At 55.5% G+C, this 27179-nt stretch overlaps 2 protein-coding genes across 3 annotated transcripts; both read left to right on the forward strand.

Moving 5' to 3' along the window:
• Nucleotides 1–961: 961 nt before the first annotated feature.
• On the forward strand, nt 962–12204 carry INTS15 (integrator complex subunit 15). 2 transcript variants are annotated; one of them, XM_087817009.1, is made up of 7 exons: nt 962–1160; nt 1600–1821; nt 4603–4768; nt 7441–7965; nt 8970–9009; nt 11423–11814; nt 11928–12204. In XM_087817009.1, the coding sequence occupies exons 1-6, from the start codon at nt 999–1001 to the stop codon at nt 11622–11624; spliced, it is 1317 nt and encodes a 438-aa protein (XP_087673135.1). In that variant the 5' UTR covers nt 962–998; the 3' UTR covers nt 11625–11814; nt 11928–12204. The 2 variants fall into 2 exon arrangements, with proteins under 2 accessions (XP_087673135.1, XP_087673134.1); XM_087817008.1 differs by having other exon boundaries at nt 963–1190.
• Nucleotides 12205–19465: 7261 nt separating this feature from the next.
• Nucleotides 19466–24201, forward strand: ZNF853 (zinc finger protein 853). Its single transcript, XM_087816122.1, has 3 exons — nt 19466–19790; nt 20568–20685; nt 22133–24201. Exons 1-3 carry the CDS (start codon nt 19779–19781, stop codon nt 24199–24201), a joined length of 2199 nt encoding a protein of 732 aa, XP_087672248.1. The 5' UTR covers nt 19466–19778.
• Nucleotides 24202–27179: the final 2978 nt, after the last annotated feature.

Below are 27179 nucleotides of genomic sequence, written 5' to 3' on the forward strand. Positions count from 1 at the left end.
CACTCAGGCCTTGTACACAGGCAGGTTTCTCTTCTTGGGGCCTCCTGCTGGCCCTCTGCTGGCCTCTTGTGACCATGTTCAGGTCTTCTTGCCCTGTTTTTAAAGTCCAAACTAAACCCACGTGATTCAGTGCGGAGAAATGAATGCTGGAAAAGAGATTCATAGGAAGTGCTGCGGGCTTTTAGGGTGGGCGAATCTCTAGGAGCAGGGCACCTAAGAGTCCCATGGCTCGCCGAGGCCCCTCGGAAGGGTTGGGGAGTAGGGACCCTGGGGACAGGAACTGGGAATCGGGTAGAGACGCACCACTGGCCATCGCACCCCTTAGATTCGGACGAGGTAATCTGTACAATGAACTGCTGAGGCTGAGCCTGTCCCTGCGCCCCCCGGAGCACGTGCAAGTCAATCGTGTGGGCTTAGGGGGAGGGGGGAGGGGCCTGAGCCCGGCTTTCGGGTGGGGTGGGGGGAGCCAGACTCGCTCGTGGCCGTGGCGCCCGGCTGGATGGCTCCCGGCCTGCGCGGCCCCAGGCCCCAGGGCGGTCTCGGGGCGCGGGGCGGGCCGGCGGGGCGGGGCGGGGCGGGGCGGGGCGGGGCCGGCGGGGCGGGGCGTACCTCTGGCCGCGGCACCGCCCTTCCGCGCCCGCGGGCCGGGCCGCCAGGTGGCGCCCTCCGAGAGCGCGCGCTCGGCGCTCGGCGCTTGACCCCCGCGGGCCGCCGTCGCCGCGCTGGGCCTTCCCCGCCGTTCGCGTCCGCGGCGTCGGGCTCCGGCTCTCGGTGGCGCCGCAGTCGCGCTCCTGGGCTTCCCGCTGGCGGGCGGCGGCGATGGCCCCCTGAGCGGGCCCGAGCGGGGAGCGGCGGGCGGGCGGGCGCCGCGGCCCAGGCCCGGCTCGGCGGGCGGCGCCCGGGCCGCGGCCTCTTTGTCTCCGGGGCGGCGGGCGCGGCGGCGGGGCGCGGGGCGGAAGTCCCGCCGCGCTGCGGGCGCCCGGGGCCGCGGCCGCGCCATGAGCGACATCCGGCACTCGCTGCTGCGCCGCGACGCGCTGAGCGCCGCCAAGGAGGTGCTGTACCACCTGGACATCTACTTCAGCAGCCAGCTGCAGAGCGCGCCGCTGCCCATCGTGGACAAGGGCCCCGTGGAGCTGCTCGAGGAGTTCGTGTACCAGGTGCCCAAGGAGCGCGGCGCGCAGCCCAAGGTGCGGCGGGCGGCGGCGGCGGGCGGCGGGCGGCGCTGCCCTTCCCCGGCCCGGCCAGAGCGCGGCCGACGGCGCCTCCCCGCGGGGCTCCGGTCGCGCCTCGGCCCCGCGCCTTCCGCAGCCGCGCGGACCCCGCCTCCTGGGGTCCTGGGCGCCGCTCGGCTGCGGGGCGGGCGGCGGCCACGCGGCGGGGGTGCCCACGCAGGCGGCCTAGAGACCCCCCGGGTGGTGCGCAGCGACGTATAAACGCGTCCCGGGGTTAACAGCAGAGGTCTCCTCCCTGGCACCTGGGCCGTAGAGGGGTGAAGGGTTCCCTGGGGAAAGAGCCCATTTTCTGTTTTCTTACTGTGTGAATGAATGCACGTTAAAGCCGAGTTTCTCATCGCTTCTCCCGGATTTGTTTTTATAGAGATTGAATTCACTGCAGGAGCTCCAACTTCTTGAAATCATGTGCAATTATTTCCAGGAGCAAACCAAGGACTCTGTGCGGCAGATTATTTTCTCATCCCTTTTCAGCCCCCAAGGCAACAAAGCAGATGACAGCCGGATGAGCTTGCTGGGGAAACTGGTCTCCATGGCCGTGGCTGTGTGTCGGATCCCAGTGTTGGAGTGTGCCGCCTCCTGGCTCCAGGTAAGAGCCTTCTCCTGAGTCTCCAAGGAGCAGCTTAGTGTCGGGAATTTTCAGCTAATTGGATTTCTTTTTCTTTTCTTTTTTTTAAAAATCTTTATTGATTTCAGAGAGAGGAAAGGAGAGGGAGAGAGGGAGAGATAGAAACATCAATGATGAGAGAGTCATTGATCAAGCCCGCAACCCGGGCATGTGCCCTGACCGGGAATCGAACCCCGGTCACCTGGATCCTAGGTCAAGGCTCAACCATTGAGCCACGCCCAGCCGGGCATGGATTTCTTGAGGCCTTGGCCGCAAGTTATCTCCTTGATGTCACTATCATATGTGCTGATGCCCCAGACCTATATTTATGTACATAACCATTCTTAAGAAAACAGTAGTGTGTGATGGTACGTTAATGTAAAAGAGAAAGGCTCCATTTTCAGAACAAGTGAAAAGTCATTTTTCTTAGTTGAAAATGATAGGATTTTGAAACAACTATGCATGCAGCCTCAGAGAGAGAATTTTCTTTTTTTCTTTTTTTTTTAAAAGCACATTACATGTTAAATTGTGGCATGTTTGCTTGTTTCGTACACAGATCAGCAAGCGAGTTGTTTTGTGTTGTTCTAAGATGACATTACAAAGTAGATGGCTGTTGTAACGGAGAGGAACATAAGAGCTTTCTGAGTGTTTATAAATTTCAGAGGAAAAGTGTATATTTACAGTAGGTGTTGTGTTAGCTGGTATTTTGGAAGATTCATTTTGTTTTGCTTTTTGTTACTCAGAGTCTTTGAAAAATTGATAATCCACTTAGAGTAGTTGTTATTATTTTATTGCTTTCAGAGAGAGAAAGGGGGAGAGAGAGAGAGGAGAAACATCAATGATGAGAGAGTCATTGATCAGCTGCCTCCTGAACGCCCCCGACTGGGGATGGAGCCGGTAACTGGGGTACCTGCCGTAACTGGGCATCTAATGGTGACCTCCTGGCTCATGGGTCAGTGCTCCATCACTGAGCCACGCCAGCCGGGCTAGAGTAATTATTAACTGAAAATTTTGATTAATATCCTCAGCTATGCTAACAAAATTTACTGCAATCCGTTTCACACACCTGTTCATTCCTAAGTTCTTGAAACCATTTTTTTTGTTTGTTTTTAATGTATTTAAATGTTTTCTTGTAATCTTTATTTTTAAATTCTCACCCAAGGATATGTTTTTATTGATTTTTTTTTAGGGAGAAGAAGAGAGAGAGAATCATTGACTGGTTGCCTCTCATACGCCCCCCAACTGGGGACTGAACCCATCCACAGCCTAGGTATGTGCCCTGACTGGGAATTGAACCCACAACCTTTTGGTGTACGGGATGATGCTCCAACCAACTGAGCCACCTGGCCAGGGCATCTTGTAATCTTTTTTATCCTTAAAATTTGACTAGCAAGTCCTGGCAGGATAGCTCTTTTGGTTAGAGCATCATCCTGATACGCCAAGGCTGTGGGTTCAGTCTCTGGTCAGGGCACATACAAGAACCAACCAATGAATGTATAAATAAGTTGAATAACAAATCCTTGTTTTTTTCTCTCTCTCCCCCTCTCTCTCAAATCAGTTTTAAAAATTGCCTAGCAGAAAGAGATACCGTTCTTTGTAGTACACAGGTAAACCTCAGTGGAGTCTCTGCCTTCATTCTCACCAGTATTTCTGGGGCATCTGAATTGATCGTGTGTGTGGTCATTAACCTCAAGATCACCTCTATGCCTTGGCAGCCTAATGAGATCAAGTTTAGCATCCTGTAACTCGTCACGTGATTTTCCATCCATCTCTCATGGTGCAGTTGTGTTGGCGTTCCGGCAGAATGGGAACAGATGCGAGCAACAGGACGGGGTCCTCGTGGTCTGGGTCAGGGTTGCCACACTGGGGCCGGGGGCTGCAACTTCCTCCCGAGGAGAGGCAGAGGTGGCTGGTGTGGTGGTGTGGGCAGAGTTCAGCCTCAGTGGGCCATCTGCTCTGCAGTTTCTCCTGGAGGCCACGTTGGGGCCCCAGAGATGTTGAACCTGGCAGTAGTTACCGATTGGCATCTGAGGGAGAAGGAAAGAGGCCAGGGAGGGTGGTGATGGAGGATTTCAAAGTATTACAGAAACCTGTAAGAGGATAGAACTGTAAGAGAAATGCAGAGTACCACTCTGTCTTGTGATAGTTCCGGCGTGGCTCAGCAGTTGAGCATTGACCTATGATCCAGGAGGTCACCATTCAATTCCCAGTCAGGGCACATGCCCGGGTTGTGGGCTCTGCCCCCAGTAGGGGACGTGCAGGAGGCAGCCAATCAATGACTCTCCATCATTGACGTTTCTTTTTCTCTCTCTGAAATAAAGACATATTTATATAAAGTGGTAGTAGCTATTAATATATTTGCCATTGGAGTTTCAACTACAGGGTTACAGATGTCAGAAATGATCTTTCCTACATAAACTTCGGAGCCAAAGTCTGCAGGCCTTTTGTGTAAACTGGCAAGATAGTGAATATTTTTGGCTTTGTGGGTCATAAGGTGTCTGTCACAGCTGTTTGTTTCTGCCCTAGACAGTAGGCAGGCTCGTGAACAGGGCAGTTTCAGTAAAACCACATTCACAGAAACAGGTGGCAGGGTGGATTCGGTCTGCAGGTTTGAGTTTGCCAACCCCTGCGTCAGAGCAAGCTGTTCACGTCCTTGCCCCACTGGAGGGTTCCACCAGTGCTGGCGGTCTTCGCTAGGTGTACATGTTGCTCGTGGCTAGCTCATGACACCTGTGGTTATGTGGACTGGGGCTTCTTTTGCAGCGGACGCCTGTGGTGTACTGCGTGCGACTGGCCAGAGCCCTTGTGGATGACTACTGCTGTCTGGTGCCTGGCTCCGTGCAGACGCTGAAGCAGATATTCAGTGCCAGCCCCCGCTTTTGTTGCCAGTTCATCACGTCCGTCACTGCGCTCTACGACCTTTCATCAGGTAAACATCAAGCGGGTCATTGCCTGTTTTATTGCCACTGACACTCTGGTGAAATGTCCAGGGAACGTTTCAGTGTTTTGGCCTCTTTTTCTCTGACATATGTGTTGTATTTTAGGCTGAAAGCAACAGGAATGGGCCACCTGGACTTTTGGAATTCGCTAATGGGGAGTTTTCCTTAGTGATCCCCAGTTGCCTGGTTCAGAATGGTCCAAGGGGCAGACAGGCCAAAATGCTAGGCTCTGGTGTCTGGGAGAGACATGACTTTCTCCCTAGGCTTGACTTGTTTTCTGATCCCTCACTTTTTATTTTGAAAAATTTTTAAACTTCAGGACAGTTGCAAGAACATACAGCAGACATCCATAAAGCTCACCTCAGTTCACCAGCTGATAACATTTGCCATACCTGCTCCTGCTGTCCCTTCCTTCCTGTCCACACACTCACAAATGTTTTTTTCCTGAACTTTTGAATTTGTGGCCAATATCAAGTACTTAAGCATGTATTTCCTCAGAACGGGACCATTCCCTTGCACAACCATGATATCATTGTCATACTTAAGAAATAAAACATTGTTAATTTGTTTACTACTTGTTACACTACTTGTTATCTCACAGATAGCCTATGTTCAGATTTCCCTGATGGTCTCAATACCGTCTTTTGTAGCCTCCCCTCTCTGCTTTGGGGATCAGGAGGATTCAGGATCCAGCTCATGGATCATACATTGTACAGAGTGGTCATGTCACTTTGGTCTTTAAATCTAGAACAGTTACCAGCATTTAAAAATATGTCTTATGACATTGACCTTTTAAAGAGCTCAGGCAGTTGTTTTGCAGAATGCCCCTTGATTTGGATTTCTCTCATTGTGAAAAGACTCAAGTGAAACATTTTTGGCAGCAATGCTCCCTCAGCAAGATGTGTCCTCAGTGCATTGCACTAGGACATGCACCTCAGGTCTGCTCTCAGTGATATTTTTGAGGCTTCCTTAGCAAGATGCCAGGAGAGGTCCTCAGGTGGCCATTAAATCGCATTCGACTTCAGCTGGGAGAAGCCCTTGTCCCTGTGGTCAGATCTGTGCAGACTCCTAATAAAGAAAACCAGTAGCAGCTGCCCAGCTCTGGTTGAATTGGGGCAGGGGCTGTCGCCCTTGCTCTCCACGCGGGGCAGTTAGAGGCCTCACCCTGGTTAGTAGCTTTCTCTGCAGAGCTGCTCAAAGCCTGCTTTTCTGTTTCAGGTTCCTGCTCTGCCTTTGGCTCTTGCCCTCAGAGCGCTGACAGTCTTTTTTTTTTTTTTTTAATATGTTTATTGATTTGAGAGAGAGAGGAAGGAGGAGAGAGAGGGAGAAACATCAGTTGGCTGCCTCCTGCACTGCACGCCCCCTACTGGTGATCGAGCTCGCAACTGCACATGTGCCCTGATCAGGATTCTTTCTCACTGGTGACCTGACGCATGGGACATGCTCAATCAACTGAGCCACACCAGCCAGGGCAACAGTCTCTTTCTTTCCTGATCTGGCAGCTGTTAATAATGGCTGGGAACAGTATTCAGGCCTTTTGTTTTCCAATAGGAAAAGATTTGGTTAAACCTAGCTTAAGGACAAATTGGCCGTAGCACTGGAATGGGTTAACACGAAAAAGAAATAATGCTCAGAGATCACCACTGACTCCTAGAATGGCTGTGGGGCGTGGTCTTTTCTCAAGCCAGTTTGCCAGTCTGCTGTGTTGGTGATTTCTTTTAAACCACTTTATGGAGGTGTGATTGACATACGAAAAGCTGCACATATTTACTGTTACAACTTGATGAATTTGGAGAAACGTAGATCACTGGGCTGAGGGGTGCACAGCCCGAGACGGGAGGCTGGGGACCCACTCCCAGCCACCTAAGGGTATTGCATGCCGATCCCAGGCAGGGCCATGTAGCCTCATGGTTAAGAGCCAGGCCACCTGGGGTCAGATCTGGGCCCACCACATACATTTGGTGGGTCCTAGGGAAGTTACTGAACATCACTATGCCTCAGTTTCCTCTGTGGTGGTTTGAAGATTGAATGTGTTAATCCATGTAAAGGAATTAACCCAGTGCCGGGAACATAGTAAGCCCAAAGTAAATGTCAGAATTTGCTTTTATTATTAGTCTCTGTCTAGGCTGTAGAATATGCCAGTTCCTAGGGTCACAGGAGGTCGGGCTGTTGCTTAGATAGGGGTTCCAGGCTGAGGCTGGGGTGGCCCTTAGCAGCTGACAGATCACTGACTGAACTGCGAGCTGCTCCTTGAAGGCCACCAGAACTGTCATGTACCCTGGAGGAGACACCAAACAGCCATGAAGGGGAAGAGGTGAAGTGTGGTGGTGGTTTTGGACATAAATATTATGGAATTTGATTTAAAATGACACATAGGATGGACTTTCTTCAAGGCATATGGAGTTCTAGGGAATTGTTGGATTAACAAGTATTTCTTGAGCCCTACTGTGGCCAGACAGTCCTGTCACCAGGGAAATAACCATGAATAAGATGAGAGTCCCAGCCCTTGTGGAGGGACGTTCTAGGGAACAAGACAGAAAACAGATGAGCAAAGTAGGTGATCTGAATGTCGGGTGGTAAGTACTGTGAACGAGGGGTCTGTCTCCTCTGCCCACTTCTGTCACTGGGGCTGGAACCCTCCTGACTCCATGTGTCTTTGCAGATGACCTCATCCCGCCGCTGGACTTGCTTGAAATGATCGTCACCTGGATTTTTGAGGACTCGCGGTTGATTCTCATCACGTTTTTAAACACTCCAATTGCAGCCAACCTCCCAATAGGGTTTTTAGAGCTCACTCCGCTCACCGGGTTGATCCGCTGGTGCGTGAAGGCGCCTCTGGCGTACAAGAGGAAGAAGAAGCCCTCCCTAGCCAATGGCCACGTCTCCACCAAAGCTGCCCTGGACTCGGGGGGGATGGACAAAGACTCCCACCTCTTGTACTCAAAACTGCACCTGAGCATCCTGCAGGTGCTCATGGTGCTCCAGGTGCACCTGACTGAGAAGAACCTCTACGGGCGCCTGGGGCTGATCCTGTTCGACCACATGGTCCCACTGGTGGAGGAGATCAACAGGCTGGCAGATGAACTGAACCCCCTCAACGCTTCCCAGGAGATTGAGCTCTCTCTGGACCGCCTCGCCCAGGCTTTGCAGGTGGCCATGGCCTCTGGAGCCCTGCTGTGCACGAGAGGTGGGTGGTTTCCTGCTAAGGCCTTCCTACGGGTGGGGACACACCATCCACCCAGAAGAAAATAGGGGCTCTCAGTGCTCTGCTCTGCCTCCTTTAAGACTTGTCCCTGTTAGTGGGCATGGGGAAGCAGAGGGGAGTCTCAGGACATACCCAGCAGAGCACTGTGACCGTGATGTTGCTGTGGCTCCTGGCCATTGGTGCTCAGAACTTGGGACACCTCAAGAGTGTGATAGCTTAACATCTTTCCTCGTAGAGAATCTTCTTTTTCTGCAGTCCTTTTTATCGAGGCGTAATTTACATGCAGTAAAAACGCAGGTTTAAATGCATAAAACATTCCCCTCACCTGTTCTGAAGGTTCCTCAATTCTCTTGCATTTCAGTGTTTGATGGTTCCCAGGAGAAAGAGCTTGTACTGATGACACACGTGTGTTTGCCTTTGTCTTTTCATTGATTCTAGAGAGTGAGGAAGGGAGAGGGAGAGGGAGAGAGAGATCGATCATTTGCCTCCCATACGCTCCCCAACCAGGGATCAAACCTGCAACCTGGGTATGTGCCCTGACAGAATTGAACCGGCAACCTTTCGGTGCATGGACGACACTCCAACCGATTGAGACACACTGGCCAGGACTGTGTTTGCCTTTGAACCATTGGCTCCCAGAAACTGCCCGTGGCCCCACCCTGTTGTGGTCACTGGTGATGGGGTTCCCTCTTATCAGGCTCTTAATGCCTTGGGCAGCTGATCTGCTTGGTGAGAGCCCAGCCTTGGGGCCCTTTCCCAGCTTCCAACAAATTGCCAATAGAGCTGCCCCTTCCCTAAGTGATATATTCTCTTTGGGGCCCAGTTTGTTAAAGCAAAAACTGAAAAAAAAATGCAGCTTCTAAACAATGCTAGGGAATGTAGCATCAGGCAGCCTCACTGTCTTACCAACATCCTTGGAAAGCTGTCAATGAAAGCTTTTTGTTTTCTCCACTCCCTTCCTTAATTCTGTGTCTCCTTGGTTTCAGATGATCTGAGAACCTTGTGCTCCAGGCTGCCCCATAACAAGTAAGTGTCCTCTCAAGACCTCTAGTTGGGTGGGGGTTGCAGGTGGGTGCAAGGCAGGGTGGACCCCTTTCTGGTCTGCAGGGTCCAGAGCTTCTGTATATAAGGAGCCCCTTACTTTAAGGACTGATGATAAGTGGGGGACAGATACGGTGGCATAGCCCACATGAGAGGAAGGCCAGGGAGAGGGTAAATCAAAGATAAAAGAGGTGGTCATCTTGCTGGAGTCCAGGGAAGAAACCAGAATCAGTTAGAGTGTCACGCTTTCTAAGCGCTGGTGCACACTTGGTGACACTGCATTGCGTAGCCCTTTGGGAAACTGCAGAGCCACAGCCCTGGGGCACAGTGGATTGGCCAGGCCAGCGCCTTGGCATCATGCGGCACTGATGGTGCTGAGCGCCATTCTTTCTGTGGTTTGCTATGGTGCTTGGTTTGTCTTTGCTATCTCTGAGCCTCAGTTGACCCTCCTGTAAAATGGGGGCACTGATTCACCTGCCTCCTGGGGTTATAGTGAAGGTTAAGCAGGTGACACTTATAAATTCCTTAGCATAGTTTGCAGCATATGGACTCTCCGTAAATGGTGGTTATTATTGTAATTTGGGGAAGCAGTGATCATGGTGGTGGAAAGAGGTACTATGGTCACACATCTTCTGGGACAAATTCCAACCTTGCTACTTCCTGTGTGACCTCAGGCAGATTCCTTATCTCCCACCGCCTCCTGTTCTCTGTAAAACCGAGAAAGTAACAGTACCTGCCTCCTGTCCTCCTGCCTCCTCCCCCTCTTCCTGCCATAGGGCACATAGAACAGGACTTGCTATGTAGTTAAGTATCTAAGAAGTGTTAGCTGCTGTCACTTTTACTGTTATTTCCATAATTTAGGGATTTTACTTAACCTAATTAATTTCACTGACTCTAAGAAGCAAAAGCTATGTGCACAAAAATGTTTCACCTAAGTGCAGTATTAGCAAAAACCTGGAAGCAACCTAACTGTCCCACAGGTGGGGATACTTAGTAAGTTTGTTAATACTACATGAGGATAGAACATTGTATCCACTAAAAGTACTCATTTGGCAATTGGCTGTGGAAATGTTACTAAGTTTGTCGTGTTACATGAGGGTAGAACATGGTATCCACTAAAAGTAGTTAACTGTGGCAACTGGTGGAAATGTTTATAGTTGAAGGCAGAACTCCCATGCGCCCTACAGTGCGCACATGCAGGGTTTACAGAGATGAAACCACCCAGGTACCGAGGTAGGTTGGCTCATTCTTTCTTCAGATGGTCACATGGTCTTTTTTTTTTTAAGTTGATTTTAGAAAGGGAGAAAGAGAGAAACGTCGATGTGAGAGATAAACATTGATCTGTTTCTTCCTGTGCGCACCCCAGCTAGGGATCGAACCCACAACCTGGTTATTTGCCCTTACTGGGAATCAAACCCAACCCCCTTCGGTGCACAGGTCAATGCTCCAAGCAACAACCACACTGGTCAGGGCTGCATTGTTCTTTAACAGGGGTGATAAGGCTCCAGGGCTGGAGTTGGCAAGTAGTGTAGACAGAGGGTGAGCGAGCCAGCACTGTTGGGCCAGGGCCAGCAAGTCTGGGCAGGGGTGGCAGGCTGGTACTGAGATACGCATAATTTGAGGCCAAAGGATCAGCCAGGTGCTAATTCACGGGCTGCCGGTGAGGTAACTGCAGCCGGGAGACCCGCGTCCTCGTGCATGGCTATGGGACTGTGTCCGGCTGTGCAGGGGAAGCTGGGTCGGGTGTCTGGGTAGATACGGAAGCCGAGGAGATGGAGCACAGTGGCTCCTGGTGGAACAAAGTGGCCCTGCCTGAGATTTCATCAGCTGCGTGGACAGCTTGTCCAGGGGCCGCTTTTCCCTCAGGAGCTGCTGCTTTTCTGGAATCCAAGGAAATTCCCTGGCACCTGAGGACATAGTTAGCACAGCTGGGACCTCTTACCCCTCTTGCAATAATCCCTTTGTGATAGTTCCTTTCTCTCTGCAGTTTTTTTTTTTTAATGTTTAGTGTTTGGGGGGCATTAGAATAATGATAGGCATAAATCCTTTATCATTTTAGCGTCATCACTGGGCCCTGGCAGGGCCCTGCCTCTCCTGATGTGCCCATCCTGGAACCCAGCATCCAGGCAGCCTGGTCTGGTGTGGGGAAGGAGGGGACAGTCACTTGGGACCCATCTTTGCTTTCTGATTGGCTCTTTTGTGTTAACTGTCTTTTCAACTAGACTGGAAACTTCTCGAAACCTCTGTCTCTGACAGAGACCCGAATTTTGCCTCTATAGTACTCCCCACTTAGGTTTATTTACTTGTTTGCTTATATTGATCGAATTTCTTACCCAGAGTCATAGGAAAGTAACATTGCTGCCAGGATCTGCATCCTAATCTTCTCCTGTGTTTGCAGCCTGCTGCAGCTGGTGATTTCGGGGCCCGTGCCGCAGTCGCCACACGCGGCGCTCCCCCCTGGCTTCTACCCTCACATCCACACGCCCCCCCTGGGCTATGGGGCCGTGCCTGCCCACCCTGCCGCCCACCCCGCCCTGCCCACACACCCCGGGCACACCTTCCTCTCGGGCATGACGTTTCCATTCCGGCCCATCCGCTAGGCCGGCCCCACCCACCACTGAGTGGCACTGCGCCTCCTGCGCCTGGGGGGAGGAAGCCTTCCAGAGAGGGTGACCAGCCCACAGAGGAGGACCTCTGGGAGCCAGCGGGCGGCCCCTCCTCACCAGCATGATTCTCAGGGCAGAAGATCTGTGACGTCGCAGTCCAGGTGCCTCCTACCTGGTTACGTGGGTGAGAGTCCAGATTGGATAGACAAAAGGCTGAGTGTCCAGCCCCCCGCAGAGCCACGCGTGCATCTTTCAGAGATGCCGGTCCTGAGAGCCTGTTGTCTCGTGTCATTCCAGACGCACACGCTCCGAGCCTGTGCTGTCGGGGACACGGGTGTGCGAAGCAGCGTTTGCACGTCCACGTGTCTGGCTTCTCTCCTTGCGAATGGGATGTGTTCCTGCCCTACCGACGGCCCTGTGAGCTTCCAGCAAAACCTGTGACCTCCAGCTCACGGCACGTGGCGCTGTTCACAGGAACCCGTGGGGACTGCCCATCACCCCGGAAAGGGACATCTGTTTTACTGGGGCCTCAAGTTTTCTTTCATATGTTCAAATAAATCTTTTCTAAACAGTTTCATAGACTTTGTGGAATGTGTTTTAAGAACGTAGTAATGGGAGCTGCAGCGGCCTCCTGCCCAGCCTGCCGTGATCAGGGTGAGAAGATTGGGTGCGATCTTAGCCATTGCTTTTGACAGAGACACAGCCGACAGTGTCCCTGCCCCGGGCTGGGTGTCCGGCTCCGCTGGTTCATCAGGGAGCTTCCGGCTGGACCAGCCGGGTTCAGGTCCAGCTCTGCTTTCCCTCAGGAACAGAACAGCCCTCAGGATTTTTTCTAGTACCCGACTGGAAGGTATGTGTTTTGAGTTCTCGTTTATTCGTTTGGGAGGAAAGATCAGGAGCCGTGGGCTCCCCTAGGCCGAAAGTGAGGAATGAGGGACGCTTACAGCAGGTGATGAGCATCCAAGACCGAGAGGAACTCGGATGAAACTTAACCTTGTGGTTGGTTCACCCTTCCGCTGGCTGACGGCCGTGACCTGGAAGATGGGACCAAACCAGACTGCCTAAGATTCCCGTGTGTGTGTGTGTGTTCATGTCTTTAAGTTTGGCGTTGAAGGCGTCCCTCCGGGTAAGGACACGGGTGCACTGCAAGGACCCTCCTCGGTTGGCCAGGACCCGGAGCACAGGGCTTTCCCGGGGCCCCGGGGCGCTCGGCCAGGTGCCCGCAGCCACAGCCGGCGTGGAGGGAGGGTCGGGCCTTTGGGACTCGGGTCTGGAACCGGGTTTTAAGTTGCTTTGAGAGCCACGGGCTGGAGAGGCCATGTTCTCTGAGTTCAATTTAATCATCCCTGCTTCTCGTTCATGTATAAACCTGCCGAGGTCAGGTGAGGACTGAAGGAAACTCTGGGCGAGATGCCCCCACTGCCACGTGGCTGGCTCTTGGTGCTGAACTCTGGTACCAAGTGTTTCTGAAAGGGTGGAAGAGCGGCCACCACGTCGCCTCACAGCCAGAGGACTCGCCCGACGCCCGCAGGGCTAGCGCGTGGAGAAAGGGAGGTGCGGGAGGAGAGCCACGGGAGCACCGACGCCCTTCAGCGGGACCAGCAGCGCGGGCGTGAAGTCACCCGTTAAAACCCGCTTGCCAAGCGTTTTACATACATTACGCGCCGGTCCACGAGAACATTTGCAACGTGCAACACAAAGTACATCTGTACAGAACGTGTTAGAAATACCGATTGACCAAAAGACATTGCAGTAGCACAGGTGAGGGCCAGGAACAGAAAATTCATAGGGAATTCAGTAGGGCCAATAAACGCGGAACGATTCTAAAACTGGTGGCCGGAAAAACGAAATGCGCCGCCGCTTTCCACTGCCTGTCAGGTGGGGGGGAGAGGCTGCCAGGGAGGCGAGGAAACCGACCACACCGCGGCTGAGCCACCCGCGTAGACACTGGGGACCTTAGGAGGCGGACGGCTGTGGCCCAGCAATTCCGGAGACAGGCCCGCAGCAGCGTGTGTTTCCTAAGTACAATCCCTCGGTGTCTGGGGGGCGGCTTCCAGGCCCCCGTGGCTATCAAGCCCCTTACGTGGCCTGACGGAGAAGAGTGTGCCGCTGACCCTTGGCACCCGTGGGTGTCACGCCCGCTGATGCCACCCGCCCAAGGTCGCAGAGGGTATTTCTGCTCCGCCCTTGGGAGCCCTCGCACGCGGGGGGCGGCCGGGGACAGGCCAGCGGGAGAATTCGCGCACCCAGTGACTCGCCCAAAGTGTGCGACTCGGTGGTTTTCGGTGTGTGGAGTCGCACAACCGCCACCAGTGCCTACACTAAGACATTTCGTCACCCCAAAGAAGCCCCACACTCGGTAACGGTCACCCCCTCTCCCCCAGCCCCGGGCAACCACCAGCCCACTGCCTGTCTCTATGGACCTGCCTTTCCTGGCCCGTTCATGTAAATAGTCACGCAGCATGTGGTCTTTGGTGTCCGGCTCTGTCACTGAGCACATGCTACATGTTGTAGCAGGTGTCGGGACTTCACCACTGCTTTTTTTTAAATTCTCACCCAAGGGTATGCTTATTGACTTTAGAGAGGGGGGGAGCGGAGAGAGAGATCATCAATTGGTTTCCTTCTGTACAGTATTTTTTCAATGAATGAAATTCAGAAACAGCTTGAATGGCCGGCCAGAGACCCCGCCAGTCCCCAGGGACCAGGCAGGTTAGGGCAACGGGGGACGTTCCCAGGATCGGCCGCCAGGGGGAGGCGGCGGCTCTGCTCCATGGGGCCCCTGCCCGGCCGGCGGCGGCACCTCTGGGCACTCGGACCCAGGCGAGGCCGCCAGGACCTCGGAGTTTTCAGCAGAAGATGGAAATATATTTCCATGCTGTTTCCTTAATTTAAAAAAACCACGTTTGGTGTTAGAAGTCAGGAGGGGGGTGGAGAATGGGTAGGAACCAGAAGGGGCTCCTTTGGCGCAGTGACCAAGGTGTGCGCAGTTGGTGTAAATTCCGGTTGTTCACTAATTATATATATTATATATATTATAACATATAATATATAATGTTATATATAATATATAATATATTTTATATTTTATATATATAATTTTTATATATAATTTATATATATAATTTTATATATATTATTTTATATATAAAATTTCGAACAGCAAGTCCCTGGCTAGGGATACACCTCGCAGAAGAGCCCTCACAGGTGAACTGAGTTTTAGCTACAAGCCTGTCAGCAGCAGCAAAAGATAGGAAACAGCTTCGCCAGCTGGCGCCTGGTTAAATAAATGAAGGCACATCTTTGAATTGGAGGCTGGGGCGTTTTCCAGTTAGGTCACTACTTGGACAGGTGTCCGAGATATATTTAAAGAGCAGGTCCCTGCAAGTCCGTGTGTATATTACGATCTCCACCGTGTATGCCACCTGGGAGCAACAGTCTGTTCTAGTCATGAAGGTGGTTCCTGTCCACCCGATGCCCAGCCCCTGCTTTCACCCGCAAGGCCGGGCTCTCTCTCTGACACAGGGGTGGGGACACCTGGCCGGGCCTGCAGGGCTGAGCTCTGCAGCCCCCGCAGCAAGTTGAACTCCTGAACCCAGCAAACCCTAATGAACCCCAAGTCCAAGACGTTAGAGAGAATCTCTTTGCAATTGAGGCCGGAGGAGGTAATGGGGGTGGGAGAGGACAGTCACGTGGACAGAGGCGGCTGTCACCGAGGAACATGGGCTGAAAAACAAAGAGCTCAGAGCTCGGGTGACGTTTGAGCCCTGGACGTCCACGTGCCTAAAGGCAGATCCTACTCTCTGGCTTTAAATGATTCAATAGACGCTTCCAACCTTTTTTTCCTTAAGCCACGTTGAGGTGATTTTCTTTCACTGTCAACTGAAAGATTCCTGATTAATTCACAAATATATACACCTATGTCTTTCATAGAGAACATCTTGACGGCTGCTCTTAGCTAAGAGTAGTTGGCCCTCGAGGTTGGGATCCTAGGAGCCGTACACCTTCCGAAGCATGAGTCCCGCTGTCCCGCGGGGAGGCCTCTGGCCAGCGTGGCGACTGGGCCCTGGGAACGGGGCTCGGCTGGGCGGAGGCCGGCTGCCCTGTAGGACACGGAGAGGAATGCCAGGGTTCTCAGGAACGCTTTAAATCGCTTACACGTTGAAATGATACGATTTTGGATCTATTGGGCTAAACAAAATATATTACTCAGATTAAATTCATCTATTTCCTTTTACTCGTCTAAATGTGGCAGCTGAAACTTACACTCAAGGCTTGAGCCACGTTTCCACGAAGGCTGGCGTCGAGAGTGTAGGGACGTCAACCTGTAAATGTTTGGGGAATGAGCATAAGGTTTAAAATGTTTGCCACATTCAGTATTAACTTTGTCATCAGATAAGAAAAATAAAGTGTACAATTGTTTAACAATTGCTTTTATGAAGGGGTGGACTTTGGAGTGCCATTGTTTTCACTAACTGAGCCCTTTAGGGCTCTGCTTTCATTTATCCTTGGTGTTTTGGCTCTATGTCTGGTTTTGTTTTGTGTGCTTTTTAAAAAAACATGTTCTTATTGATTTTTAGAAAGAGAAAGAGAGAGGGAGAAAGAAACATCGATGAGAGAGAGAAACATTGACCGGCTGCCTCCTCCACGCCCCATACTGGGGGGCACGTGCCCCAACCAGAACTCGAACCTGCCGCCTCTCGTGCCTGGGACGGTGCTCAGCCAACTGAGCCACCAGCAGGGCTGTTTGTTTATTTATTTTTAATATATTTTTATGGATTTCAGAGACAGGAAGGGAGAGGGAGAGAGACAGAAACATAAGTGATGAGAGTCATTGATCGGCCACCCCCTGCACACCCCCTGCTGGGGATCGAGCCCGCAACCCGGGCCTGTGCCCTGACCGGGAATTAAACCTCCATCTCCTTGGTCATGGTTCGATGCTCAACCGCTGAGCCACACTGGCCGGGCTGTTTGGTTTTTTTGAATGTAGTTTTGTGTGTGTTTCTCTGGGAATCATAATGATACATTCCCAACTTATCACAGTCTATTTAGAGTTCATTAATATTTTAATGCTTCAAGTAGGGTGTCCAAGCCTTACAACGTGTACCCTCCCCCTTTTATGTTACTGTTGCCACACTGTTCCGTTTCATACATGGAAACCCACTAGACAATGTTATCATTTTCACCTTCAACATTATACATACTTTGCCTGGCTGATGGGGCTCAGCGGTTGAGCGTCGACCTAGGATCCAGGAGATCGTGGTTCGATTCCCAGTCAGGGCACATGCCCAGGTTGTGGGCTCCTCGATCCCCAGCAGGGGGCGAGCAGGAGGCAGCCGATCAATGACTCTCATTATTGGTGTTTCTCTCTCTCTCTCTTTCCCTCCCTCTCTCTGAAATCAATAAAGACATATTTTAAAAATCCCACCACATTATACCATATTTTAAAGAAGTTATGAGAAAAACAGTCCATTACATTTATGCATATATTTATAATTTCTACTGCTCTTTCTTCCATTCCTGAGGTTCCAAACTTCCCTCCGGTATCCACCTGCACCTTGCTAAGCGGCCTGTCAATAGATGCTACCTACAAGGAACATCAGCTGTAGCCTCCTTGGCACGTTCTCCAGACGTGCCGGAGACTTATCAGAAGAGACGGGCGTGGGCTGAGGCCTGAGGGGGTGCTTTTGTTGCTGCTGAAGCCACAGGAACTATTGGGCTTATTCGGCTGGGTACCTGGGTTACCTGGGAAGAAGAAGAGGGAAAAATGACCAGGAGAAAGGATGGCTGCTGTCTGGCTGGGAGTCCAGGGATGGGCAGGAGGAAGACCTCAGGGGGCCTGCAGCTTTGGGAAGACACTTACTGTGATTTGCATCACGGACAGGTGAGCAACCAGCCCCGCGAAGGACGCAGAGCCCACGGGGGAGTCGGGGCCGATCAAGGGGAGGGGAACCACGGACAGTCTAGAATTCTTGGCAGCCACGGGACAGGAGTCCAATGCTGCCTCGCTGTGTAGTAAGTTGAAGGTTTAGTGACATGAAGGGAGCTGTCTGGCAGAGTGATGGGGTGGAGGCCAGGCTGGAGAGGGGGAAAGAGGGCAGGCAGATGGCGATACGGACACAGCCGCTCTGGGGCATCTTTCCAGAAAGTTTGGCCTCCAAGGGCCAGAGAGAGAGGGGCTTGCGTGTTTTCAAGGTGGGAGAGTCCTGAGAATGAGCAAATGCAGTTAGAAAGGAGCAAGCAGGGGGAGAGGGGAGATTCCAGGAGGGCGGATTCTCTGGGTCACCTGGGCCTGGGGTCCCCCAGGAGGTAGGAGGAGGCAGACAGAGAGCTCTGGGTGCCCGCCTGCCTCCTGCAGCAGGGAGATGCTCACTCACCCTTAGGCTCCTGGATGGCACAGTGTTGTCCCCACTCTGCAGATGGGAGGTAGTCACTGGCCTCCGGTTACCTGGCTGGAAGAGGCCCGTGAACCCAGATGTTTCTACCTCCAAAGCTAGGTGCTTGTTGCAGCCGGGTTCCCCCATGAGGCGGATTCTGTGGCAGTCACAGGGCCGACTGCAAGCTTTGCAGGCTCAGGCCCACGGGGCGCCCCAGCCTCCAGCGCCCGTGAGGCCCCGAGGAGGCAAAAGGTGGGGCGAGGGGGCCGAGCGCATAAGGAGGGAGGGGGCCGCGGCCACGGGGGGGCCGTTCCCACTCTCCCCGGCAGGCGCAGCCTTGGATCCCCAGGTCTCCGGGCTTTTCAGAGAACCTGAGCTTCCCGATTTTAAGGCGGACCGCAGATCAGCGAGGTCGTCCTGAGGCGGTGCCGCAGGGACGGGATCCCGAGGCCGGCAGGTGAGGCCTCCGGGGGGCGGAGGCGAAGGGGGGCCCGTGACGCAGGCAGGAAGCGGCTCGGGCCTCGGGGAGAGGGCCTGGGGAGGGCACAGCGAAGGGCGCGGAGGGGCCTGCCCACCCGGCCTGTGCGCACCGGGAGGCGCGGTGGGTCCGGAGGGGGATGAGCTTGGCTCTCCAGCTCACGAGGGTGGCCCTGGCGGCCCCACTGGGTCTCGTCGTGCCCGGGCTGGCGCAGACTCCCCCGCCCCCGCGGCCTGCCCTCGCGTCCCAGGGCCCCAGCGGAGGGGTCCCCGGTGTGGAGAGGGAAGCCGCTCCTGAGCCCGCCGGGCCCGGAGGCAGCCTGCTCATTAACTCAGCATCCGCTCATTGAGAGCTAATTGACCACAACTTGTACCCGGGCCAGAGGTGCCTTGAGGCTGCAGCCTCCCCCGGCACCGGTGCGGGGCCCTCGGGCGCCAAGCCCTGCGCGCAGCGGCTGCCGGTCGGTCGCCAAGCCCTGCGCGCAGACGCGCGCACCCGGGGATGCGGCAGTGCGCGCTGCGCTCCGCACCCCGGGGTCCCCGCCTCGCGCCCCACGCCGCGGGGGAGCGGCCGGGCGGGGAAGGGTTAAGCCCACCGAGCTCGCGGCGGCCTAGAGTGGCGGCGGCGGGGGCCGGGGCGCGGGGGCGCGCGGGCGGCGGGCGGGGGACAGGATGCGGATGCCGGGGGTACTTCCTGTGCCAGCCCCCAGCGCCCCCGCCCCGGCCCGGCCACTGCCCGCACGGACGCAGGCGGGCCGGACGCACGCGCGGGCGGGCGGGCCAGCGAACCGGGACCCCCGCCCGGCCGCGCCGCCGGCCCCCCGGCCTCCCCCCGAGGCCCGTGGGAGCTGGGCACCTGTGGCCGCCGGCGGAGCCCGGCCGGACCCAGACTGCCCTGGGCTGAGCCGAGCCCCGCGTCCCCCGGCCCCCGCCGACCTCGGCCCGGGCCACCCGCCTGGTCCGCCCCGGAGCCCGGGGCGCGCGATGGTCCCGCGGGGCCAGCTCTGAGCCGGCGCGGATCGGGGCGGTCTGCCCGCCGTCCCGGGGCGCCCACACCAACTTCTGCTCTCGAACTGCGCTCTGTCCCTTCCTTTGGCCCAGGGCGACCTCGGCAGCCCTGACAGCAGCCGACCCTCCCAGTGCCCAGAAGGCGCCCGGGGGCCCAGCGCCTCCCCGCTCTTTCTGGATGGAGGCGCCTCCGGGAGGAGCTGGCCCAGGGCTCTGGCCTTGACCTTCCAGCCCCCGCCGACCACACCTCCTGCCCTGCAGGTGCTGCGGCTGCGCTGAGAAGCAGGAAATGCTGAACCAGGTGAGACCGGTGGGCCCGAGAGCTGGGCGAGCCCCGCGCTTCCCTTAAGAGGTTTTGGACTGGGTTCTAAAAGGCTAGAGAGACCCAGAGTCATCCTGTTGAGAGGGGAGGGGGGACTGGATGTGGGGACACTTCTGCAGGGGCTAGAGTGGACACGGAGAGGCAAGAGCCCCCCAGACCTCAGGAGCCCGTGGGTGCAGGGCCAGGCCGGCAGCTGGTGGCGCCGAGTTGTGCCAGCTCCCTGGGGAGCTGAACCGGCACCAGGACGCACACAGCCTGGAACCCATGGCCTGCCGGTGGCCCAGGAAGGCTGGGCCAAACCTCAGCCTCTGAAGCAGGAGACAGAATGAACAGTCCTGCCAGTGCCTTGAACAGGGCAGGGGACGTGAGATGAAAAGTCACTTTTCTGCAAACTTCCCATGGGTCCCTCTGGGACTTCAGCTCCCCATCCTAGTGAGGGGCCTGCTTTCCCACCCAGAGGAGCAGCTGCAGCACTGCCCCCAGGCCATGTGGCTCAGTGGGGGCCCTGCAAAAGTCAGGAGAGGAAGGACCACCCACCTCTGCGGGGGAAGGGGCCTGGGCACTGAGCCTCCTGGCTGCCCTCTCTCCTCCTTTCCCAGCTGTTGACTGCGCTGTCCTCCTTCACAACAGGGGTGCAGCCGCCTGTTCTGAGGGCCTGACTCAGATTTGGGGGTTCTCTCGCAGTCAGTGCCATAGGTTGGGAGTTCACAGGACCACTGCCCATCTGAACAGCTTCCTTCCTTCTTCTCAGCACAGCCGGCTCCCTGGAATCTTGGTCTGACCACCAGGATGGAGCTGGGGCCGGCGACTGACACCTTCGTGCTGGACCTTCGGTGTCTTAAAGATGGGGGCCCAGCGCCTGACACCCTCTCAGGTGAGGGGCCTCTGACCTCCTAAACAGGAGCTAGTCTGCAGGCCCCCAGCAAGGACCCTTGGACACAGCCCCAGGCCTGCCATGGTGGAGAGAGGGGCCTAAAGGGTGGTGAGCAGCTTACTGTCTGGAGGGCACCCCCCCTGGTTATTAGGAATAGTTTCCTAGAAGGAATTTATTTCCACATAGATGCCCCTTGGTTTCATTAAATCGATATATTCCTGGAAAAATGACCAGAAAGCAAAATTTTATAAATCAACCCCCTGTTTTCCATTACAAAATTGAAAATATGTTGAAATCAGACTTGGGCATGGAAAAAGCTTCTTAGAGATTCTGCTAACTCAGTAGTGATGCTCAAAACGAGACACTGTCTGTGGCTGCCGTGCAGAAGGTGGCATTTGGAGACGGAATGACTCCTGTTCCGCAGGGTTTCCTCTGTGCTTGCTCCGTGCTGGGCCTGGGCATTTACCCTCCAGTCCTCAGTGTCCCTGAAAAGCATTTGTCTCCTTCAGCAGATGGAGAAACTTGGACCCCCAGAGGTTAAGGAATTGGCCGGTCGCTATGTTCACGTGGGGCTGCAAGTTAGTCCCTCCTGTTCCAAAATGACAGTCTCTAACACTTCCAGTCTTAGGCTGTTTCAGATGGGGCTAGTTGTATCCTTGGCATTTCCAAACTGTTAGTTTGCAAACTATTTCCTAACCCCCAGGGCGAGGGACTCTGCAAGCATCTACCAGGTTCTAGGGGATGTGCCAGTGCTCTTCCTGCTGCACTCAGGAAGCTGGCAGGGTGGGCATCATTAGGCTATTTTACAGACAAGGAGGGCACTGAACCTGCAGGGGGTTGGACAGCTGCTGACTGGTAGAGTGAGGGCCAAACTCGAGTCCTCTGGACTGAAGGCTTCCCACTGGAGACATTGTGTTCTCTCTGGAACTTTGGTGACTTGTAGAAACTGCTTGTGGTAACACTTCCAGGCAGCTTTACAGACAGTTTCTTATTTACAGATAAAGCAAGTTTTATTTTTTTAAGGTGTGACCCTAACTGAGGCCAGAGTGCAGCGTGGGTGTGTAGCTGGGAATGGTTGGTTCACTGAGTCCCACTGGATAGTTACTAGACCCAAGGGACTTCTCGGGAAATGGCGTTGGACTCCATGCTGGAGTCACTGCCCATGTGGAGGATGGCCCAGAGAAGGGCCAGGGAGCTGGGATCCAGAGTGATGTGACCAGTAGTCTTTCGGTTGCATTTCTAAGCCAACCCCACACCTCTGGGCATTTCAGTGTCTGCCATGCTGCCATTGTCACTTGATCCAGTGCTTTTGGGTCCCTGCTGAGAGCTCAGCCATATACCCTAGAGTGGCTGTACATGGAGCAGGATAAGAGGGAGGTTCTGAGGGTCTGGGGCAGAGAGCGCCTGTAGACCTTCCTCTCCTGACTTCCTGCCGTGTCTACTCCAGGTGGCAGCGGTGGGAGTGAGAGTCAGGAGGAGGAAGAGGCTCAGGAGCGAAGCAGCAGCCCACCACGGCCAGCAGTCTCAGCCCCAAAGGGGGCCAGTGAGATTGCTGAGGAGGCCCAGCCAGGACAGCCAGAGTTGCAACTGCGATGGTCAAAGCAGCAGCCAGAGCTGCAACTACAGCCCCAGCAAGAACAGCGGCGACAGCAGCAGCCACAAAACCAGCCATCAGGACATCTGTCAGAAGTGCAGCAGCAGCAGCAGGATGGACAAGAACAGCTGCCCCAACAACATCAGGAACTCCAGGAAAAACACCACCCCCAGCAACATCAGCGGCTGAATCCACAGCTGCCACCGATACAAGTGCAGGAGCAGCAAGTGCAGGAACAGCAGCAGCAAGTGCAGGAACAGCAGCATGGACAGCCCCAGCAGCAGCAGCCCCAGCAGGAACAGCCTGAGCAGCTGCCTCCACAACAGCAGGAACTACAAGAACTCCAGCCTGTGCAACATGAGCAACTGACGCCACAACTGCAGCTGATGCAACAGCAGAGAGAGTTACAAGTGCAGCAAGTACAAGAGCAACAGCCCCTGCAGCAGCAGCAAGAACAGTTACAACCACAACAGTTACTACAACAGCAGCAGCAGTTGCAACAGCAGGAACTGTTAGAACAGCAGAAACAGCTACAGCAGCAGCAGGAGCAACAGGAGCAGCAGAAGCAAGAACAATCACAGCAGCAGGAAAGGTTACAGCAGCAGCAACAGTTACAACAGCAGCAACAGTTACAACAGTTACAGCAGCAGCAGCAGCTGTTGCAGCAGCAGCAACAGTTACAACAGCAGCAGCAACAGTTACAACAGCAGCAGCTGTTGCAGCAGCAACAAGAACAGTTACAACAGCAGCTGTTGCAGCAGCAACAAGAACAGTTACAGCAGCAGCTGTTGCAGCAACAGCAACAACAGTTACAGCAGCAGCTGTTGCAGCAACACCAGTTACAGCAGCAGCTGTTGCAGCAGCAGCAAGACCAGTTGCAACAGCAGACGCTGCAGACCCGCCCACTGGAGCCAGAGGAGGAGGAAGAGGTGGAGCTGGAGCTCCTGCCAGTGGACCTGGCGTCGGAGCAGGAACTAGAGCAGCAGCGGCAGCAGGAGCTGGAGAGACAACAGGAACAGCGGCAGCTGCGGCTCAAACTGCAGGAGCAGCTGCAGCAGCTGGAGCAGCAGCTGGAGCAGCAGCAGCAGCTGGAGCAGCAGCAGGAGGTGCAGCTGGAGCTGACCCCGGTGGAGCTGGGGACCCAGCAGCAGGAGGTGCAGCTGGAGCTGACCCCTGTACAACCGGAGCTGCAGCTGGAGCTGGTGCCCGCTGCAGGGGCAGGTGGGGCTTCGGCATCAGGGGCTCCAGCTGCGGTCATGGTGGCCCCCCCAGGCTACGTGGTGCTGCAGGAGCTCATGGTGCTGCCGGCCACGGCCCCGCCACCAGCAGCGGTGGTGCCCATCTCAGGCCCCGCGGGCAGCGCAGCCCTGACGCCAGCCCGGCAGCGGCGACGGCGGCGCACCCGGGACCGGCCAACCATCTGCGGGGAGTGCGGCAAGGGCTTCAGCCGCAGCACTGACCTGGTGCGGCACCAGGCCACGCACACTGGCGAGCGGCCGCACCGCTGCGGCGAGTGCGGCAAGGGCTTCTCGCAGCACTCGAACCTGGTGACGCACCAGCGCATCCACACGGGCGAGAAGCCCTACGCCTGCTCCTACTGCGCCAAGCGCTTCAGCGAGAGCTCCGCGCTCGTGCAGCACCAGCGCACGCACACGGGCGAGCGGCCCTACGCCTGCGGGGACTGCGGCAAGCGCTTCAGCGTCTCGTCCAACCTGCTGCGCCACCGGCGCACGCACTCGGGCGAGCGGCCCTACGCCTGCGAGGACTGCGGGGAGCGCTTCCGCCACAAGGTGCAGATCCGCCGCCACGAGCGCCAGCTGCACGGGGCCGGCCGCTCCCGGGGCCTGGGGCTGCTGCGCACCACGCGCTCGGCCACCGGCGGGGCCCCGCGCCAGCAGGCAGCCCGGGGCAAGGCTCCGTGACTCGGAGGGGACCGGCTCCTCTGATGGAGGCGCTGCGCCTGCTGGGACCGCTTGACCCCGCTCCGTGATCTTTTCACACATCCTGGAATCTCGCGTGGAAAAGGCTTCCGTCTTTCCTCAGGATCCCCTGCGGAGTGGGACAGACTCACACGGCGAGAGAAAAGCCGGCGTGGCTAGAACAGCCCAGAGCTGCGCATCCGCACACGCAGCAGGCGGTGCGCGTGGCAGCTGGGCACCGATTGGCGAGAAGTGCGCCAACACGCGCCCCCGGGCAAATGGGACTTCCTAGAAATGAGAGCCACCCGGGAAAACTCTCAATGACAGATGGGACAGTTGGTGACATTGGACACGGATCGAACACTAACCAGGGTATCAGATATACCTGGTAAAATGCACATGAAAAGGTTATGATCCTGGTGAAAATTATTTCAAGGAAATACGGGGGGGGGGGCAACTCGTTTGCACTCTGTGTTTCGGAAACTGATCGAGGCACTAACTTGTCCTCAAGGGCATGTGCCCTGAAAATACCTTCTCAAGTGAAAATCCATCAGGGTGGATATAACCCTGACTTAAATGTTTGTGTTTATACACAGGGTCAGAGTGCCCGCTGGGTCACTGTGCAAATGCCAGGAAGTCCTGCTCTGGGCACGAGGTTACCTTCCCGGCCAGGCCCTGGCTCCTGACGGGTGGGGAAGGAAGCTGTAGCCTCTGCCCAGTGTTCCCACCTCCGGAGCAGCCCCCCCCTGTCCCCTTCAGCCTGTCGCTCAAGCAGAGCGCATTCTGGGAGGGCTGCCCAAGGTCCCAGGGAGTGATGCCCCCTGGAGAGAGCTCTGAGATACCCCCTTTCCTTGCAATCCTCCAGCTCTAGGCTTCTCAGGTGCCCGCCCAGCGACCAAAGCTGTGGGGTTGGGGCCTTGACACCCAGGGGCAGGGTTCTCCTGGTCGGGGCCAGCTATGTAGGGCCCTGGCCTGAGCAGACCCTGCCTCATCGCTGGGGGTCAGAGGGAGAACGTTTGGGACAAAGATTGGCGTCGTCGGAAATGCTCTTGACATTTACAGGATCGCCTGGTAGTGGCTGCTGCCTGCGGGAAGGCCGGCGGGGGGGAGGCTGCCCACCCCCCGCCCCCCACGCTTCCTGCTCCCGACTTCCTACTGTGGCTGCTTGTCCTGCCCTCTTCCCTCCCTCCTCTCCTTTGCTAACACACCCTGCTACATTTTACACGTGTTGGTAGGTGAGAAACAAAACACGAACAATAAACCTAAATGCAGAAACACGTTGTGCCCGCTGGGTGTTCACCGAGCCGGGCGCAGCTTCGTGTCTGTGGAACGTTGTCCGGGTCGCTCTCGACGCAAGGAACTGAGTCTCCAGCCCACGCCCTGTGCTCCGCGCCCAGCCCTTCCCTGCAGCTGGAGGCCCTTGGCTGGGATGGACTTCCTCAGTGTCCCTCCTGGGAAGGTGGGGACAGGTAGACACTTGAGGGGGCCGTCCTGGCACCTCCTGAGGACAAGCTTTGAATCAGTCCCTCCCAATTTAACACCTTGCTGGCCCGTCACGAGATAACTCGTGTCTGCACTTACATTAATTTAAGTAATTTTAAACGCCTTGCTGACCGGTCAGGAGGGAAAAGTAGCCTGAAGCACGGCGAGCTCTGGCTCAAGATAGCGGGTCAGCAAGGGGTTAGATACAATTTCCGCATCACTGTTAGGTGTCTGTACCGTTCGGGGAGGCATATGAAAATGTGTTCATGAGACGGAGTTCACCCGAGGTGCCATCTGCCTGGGCTCTGCTCTACCGTCCGTGGTGCATGTGGGCGGGGGGAGGCTGTCAGCCCCCCCAGTCATTGTCATGAGCCTTCCTGTGGCTCACCAGGGTCACAGGGACAGGGGAGGTATGAAGCCTCTGGGTGCATGGGGGACTCTGAGGTCCAGGACATCTCTGTTGGAGGCACCCCGCCTCTGCACAGACCACCTGCGGGTATGTGCTGCCTGCCGGGGCTGGCCCACTAACTGGACAGAGCTCATTCCCACTCGGCTCTCCGCTGTCTCCTCCTACAGGAAGCCTTCCTGGGCTCCTCCTGGGCTCTCACATGGGGGGGCTGTCAAGGAGCCTGGCACAGAGGGGTGATGACTGATGTCCCCACCCAGCCCCCATGTGCCCAGCATGGGGAGACAGCAGAAGTGCTGTCCTTAAAGATCCACCCAGAGCTAGACAGAAGTTAAAGCGGTAAAAGCATTTTATTCCAGACCTGATGCAATAGGGGAAAGAGACCTCAGAATAGAAGCGGACCCAGTTCTGAATTCGGCAAGGATGAGCGGGGTTTACAGCCGAGGGACAGGGTGTGTGTGTGTGTGGGGGGGGAGCTGGTGGATGGAAAATTACTAAGAAGAGAAACATCAGCGGTTGGGGGGATTCTGGTTAGACAGGATTCTTGCTGAAGGTAGGCTGGGGTGATCAGTCACCATCGGGGGGAGGATGGTGGGGTGAGCACTTGGGTCATATATGAAAGGTAATCAGATACCTGGGGTGGGGATTCTGGCTGAACTGACTGGACAGGATTTTTGGTAAAACTGGGTGATGAAAAGACAGATATGGAAGCCCAAAAGCGGGGGCCTGAGATGAGGTTCAGACTAAAAATTTGGTCAAGCTGAGAATCTGTCGCCGCCTCCCCTCCCCTCATGCCTCCTGTCTGTGGTCCAGACCCTGCCCCTGCCTGGTTCTCTCTGCTTTATTGCAGGGCCTGGACTTGACCCTCTGTCCCTGTCTGGTGGACACTTCTGACATCTGTCTGCACCTCCTTTCTGCCCCCTGGCAACCCCAGCCTCGCCCTCTCCTCAGCCCCAGGTGACCAGCCTCCCCCAGCCTGCCCTGCACTGCTGGGCGGGAGTCAGGATGGACTCAGGGCTGGGCAGGTGCGAGCACCTTCGAGGGGGATGGGGCACGGAGCTCCCTCTGGAAGGGTGATGGGCAGAGCCCTTCA

Source organism: Miniopterus natalensis, chromosome 4 (assembly GCF_054644295.1).
Source record: "Miniopterus natalensis isolate mMinNat1 chromosome 4, mMinNat1.hap1, whole genome shotgun sequence".
Lineage (NCBI taxonomy): Eukaryota > Metazoa > Chordata > Mammalia > Chiroptera > Miniopteridae > Miniopterus > Miniopterus natalensis.

What these genes read in the sequence shown, in the direction of transcription:
- INTS15 (XM_087817008.1), top strand. Translation starts at nt 999, where the DNA reads ATGAGCGACATCCGGCACTCGCTGCTGCGCCGCGACGCGCTGAGCGCC. An exon ending in GTGCCGCCTCCTGGCTCCAG is followed by an intron (nt 1,822 to 4,602) that starts GTAAGAGCCTTC and finishes CTTCTTTTGCAG; the next exon opens with CGGACGCCTGTGGTGTACTG. An exon ending in GCTCTACGACCTTTCATCAG is followed by an intron (nt 4,769 to 7,440) that starts GTAAACATCAAG and finishes GTGTCTTTGCAG; the next exon opens with ATGACCTCATCCCGCCGCTG.
- ZNF853 (XM_087816122.1), top strand. An exon ending in AGCGCCTGACACCCTCTCAG is followed by an intron (nt 20,686 to 22,132) that starts GTGAGGGGCCTC and finishes TGTCTACTCCAG; the next exon opens with GTGGCAGCGGTGGGAGTGAG.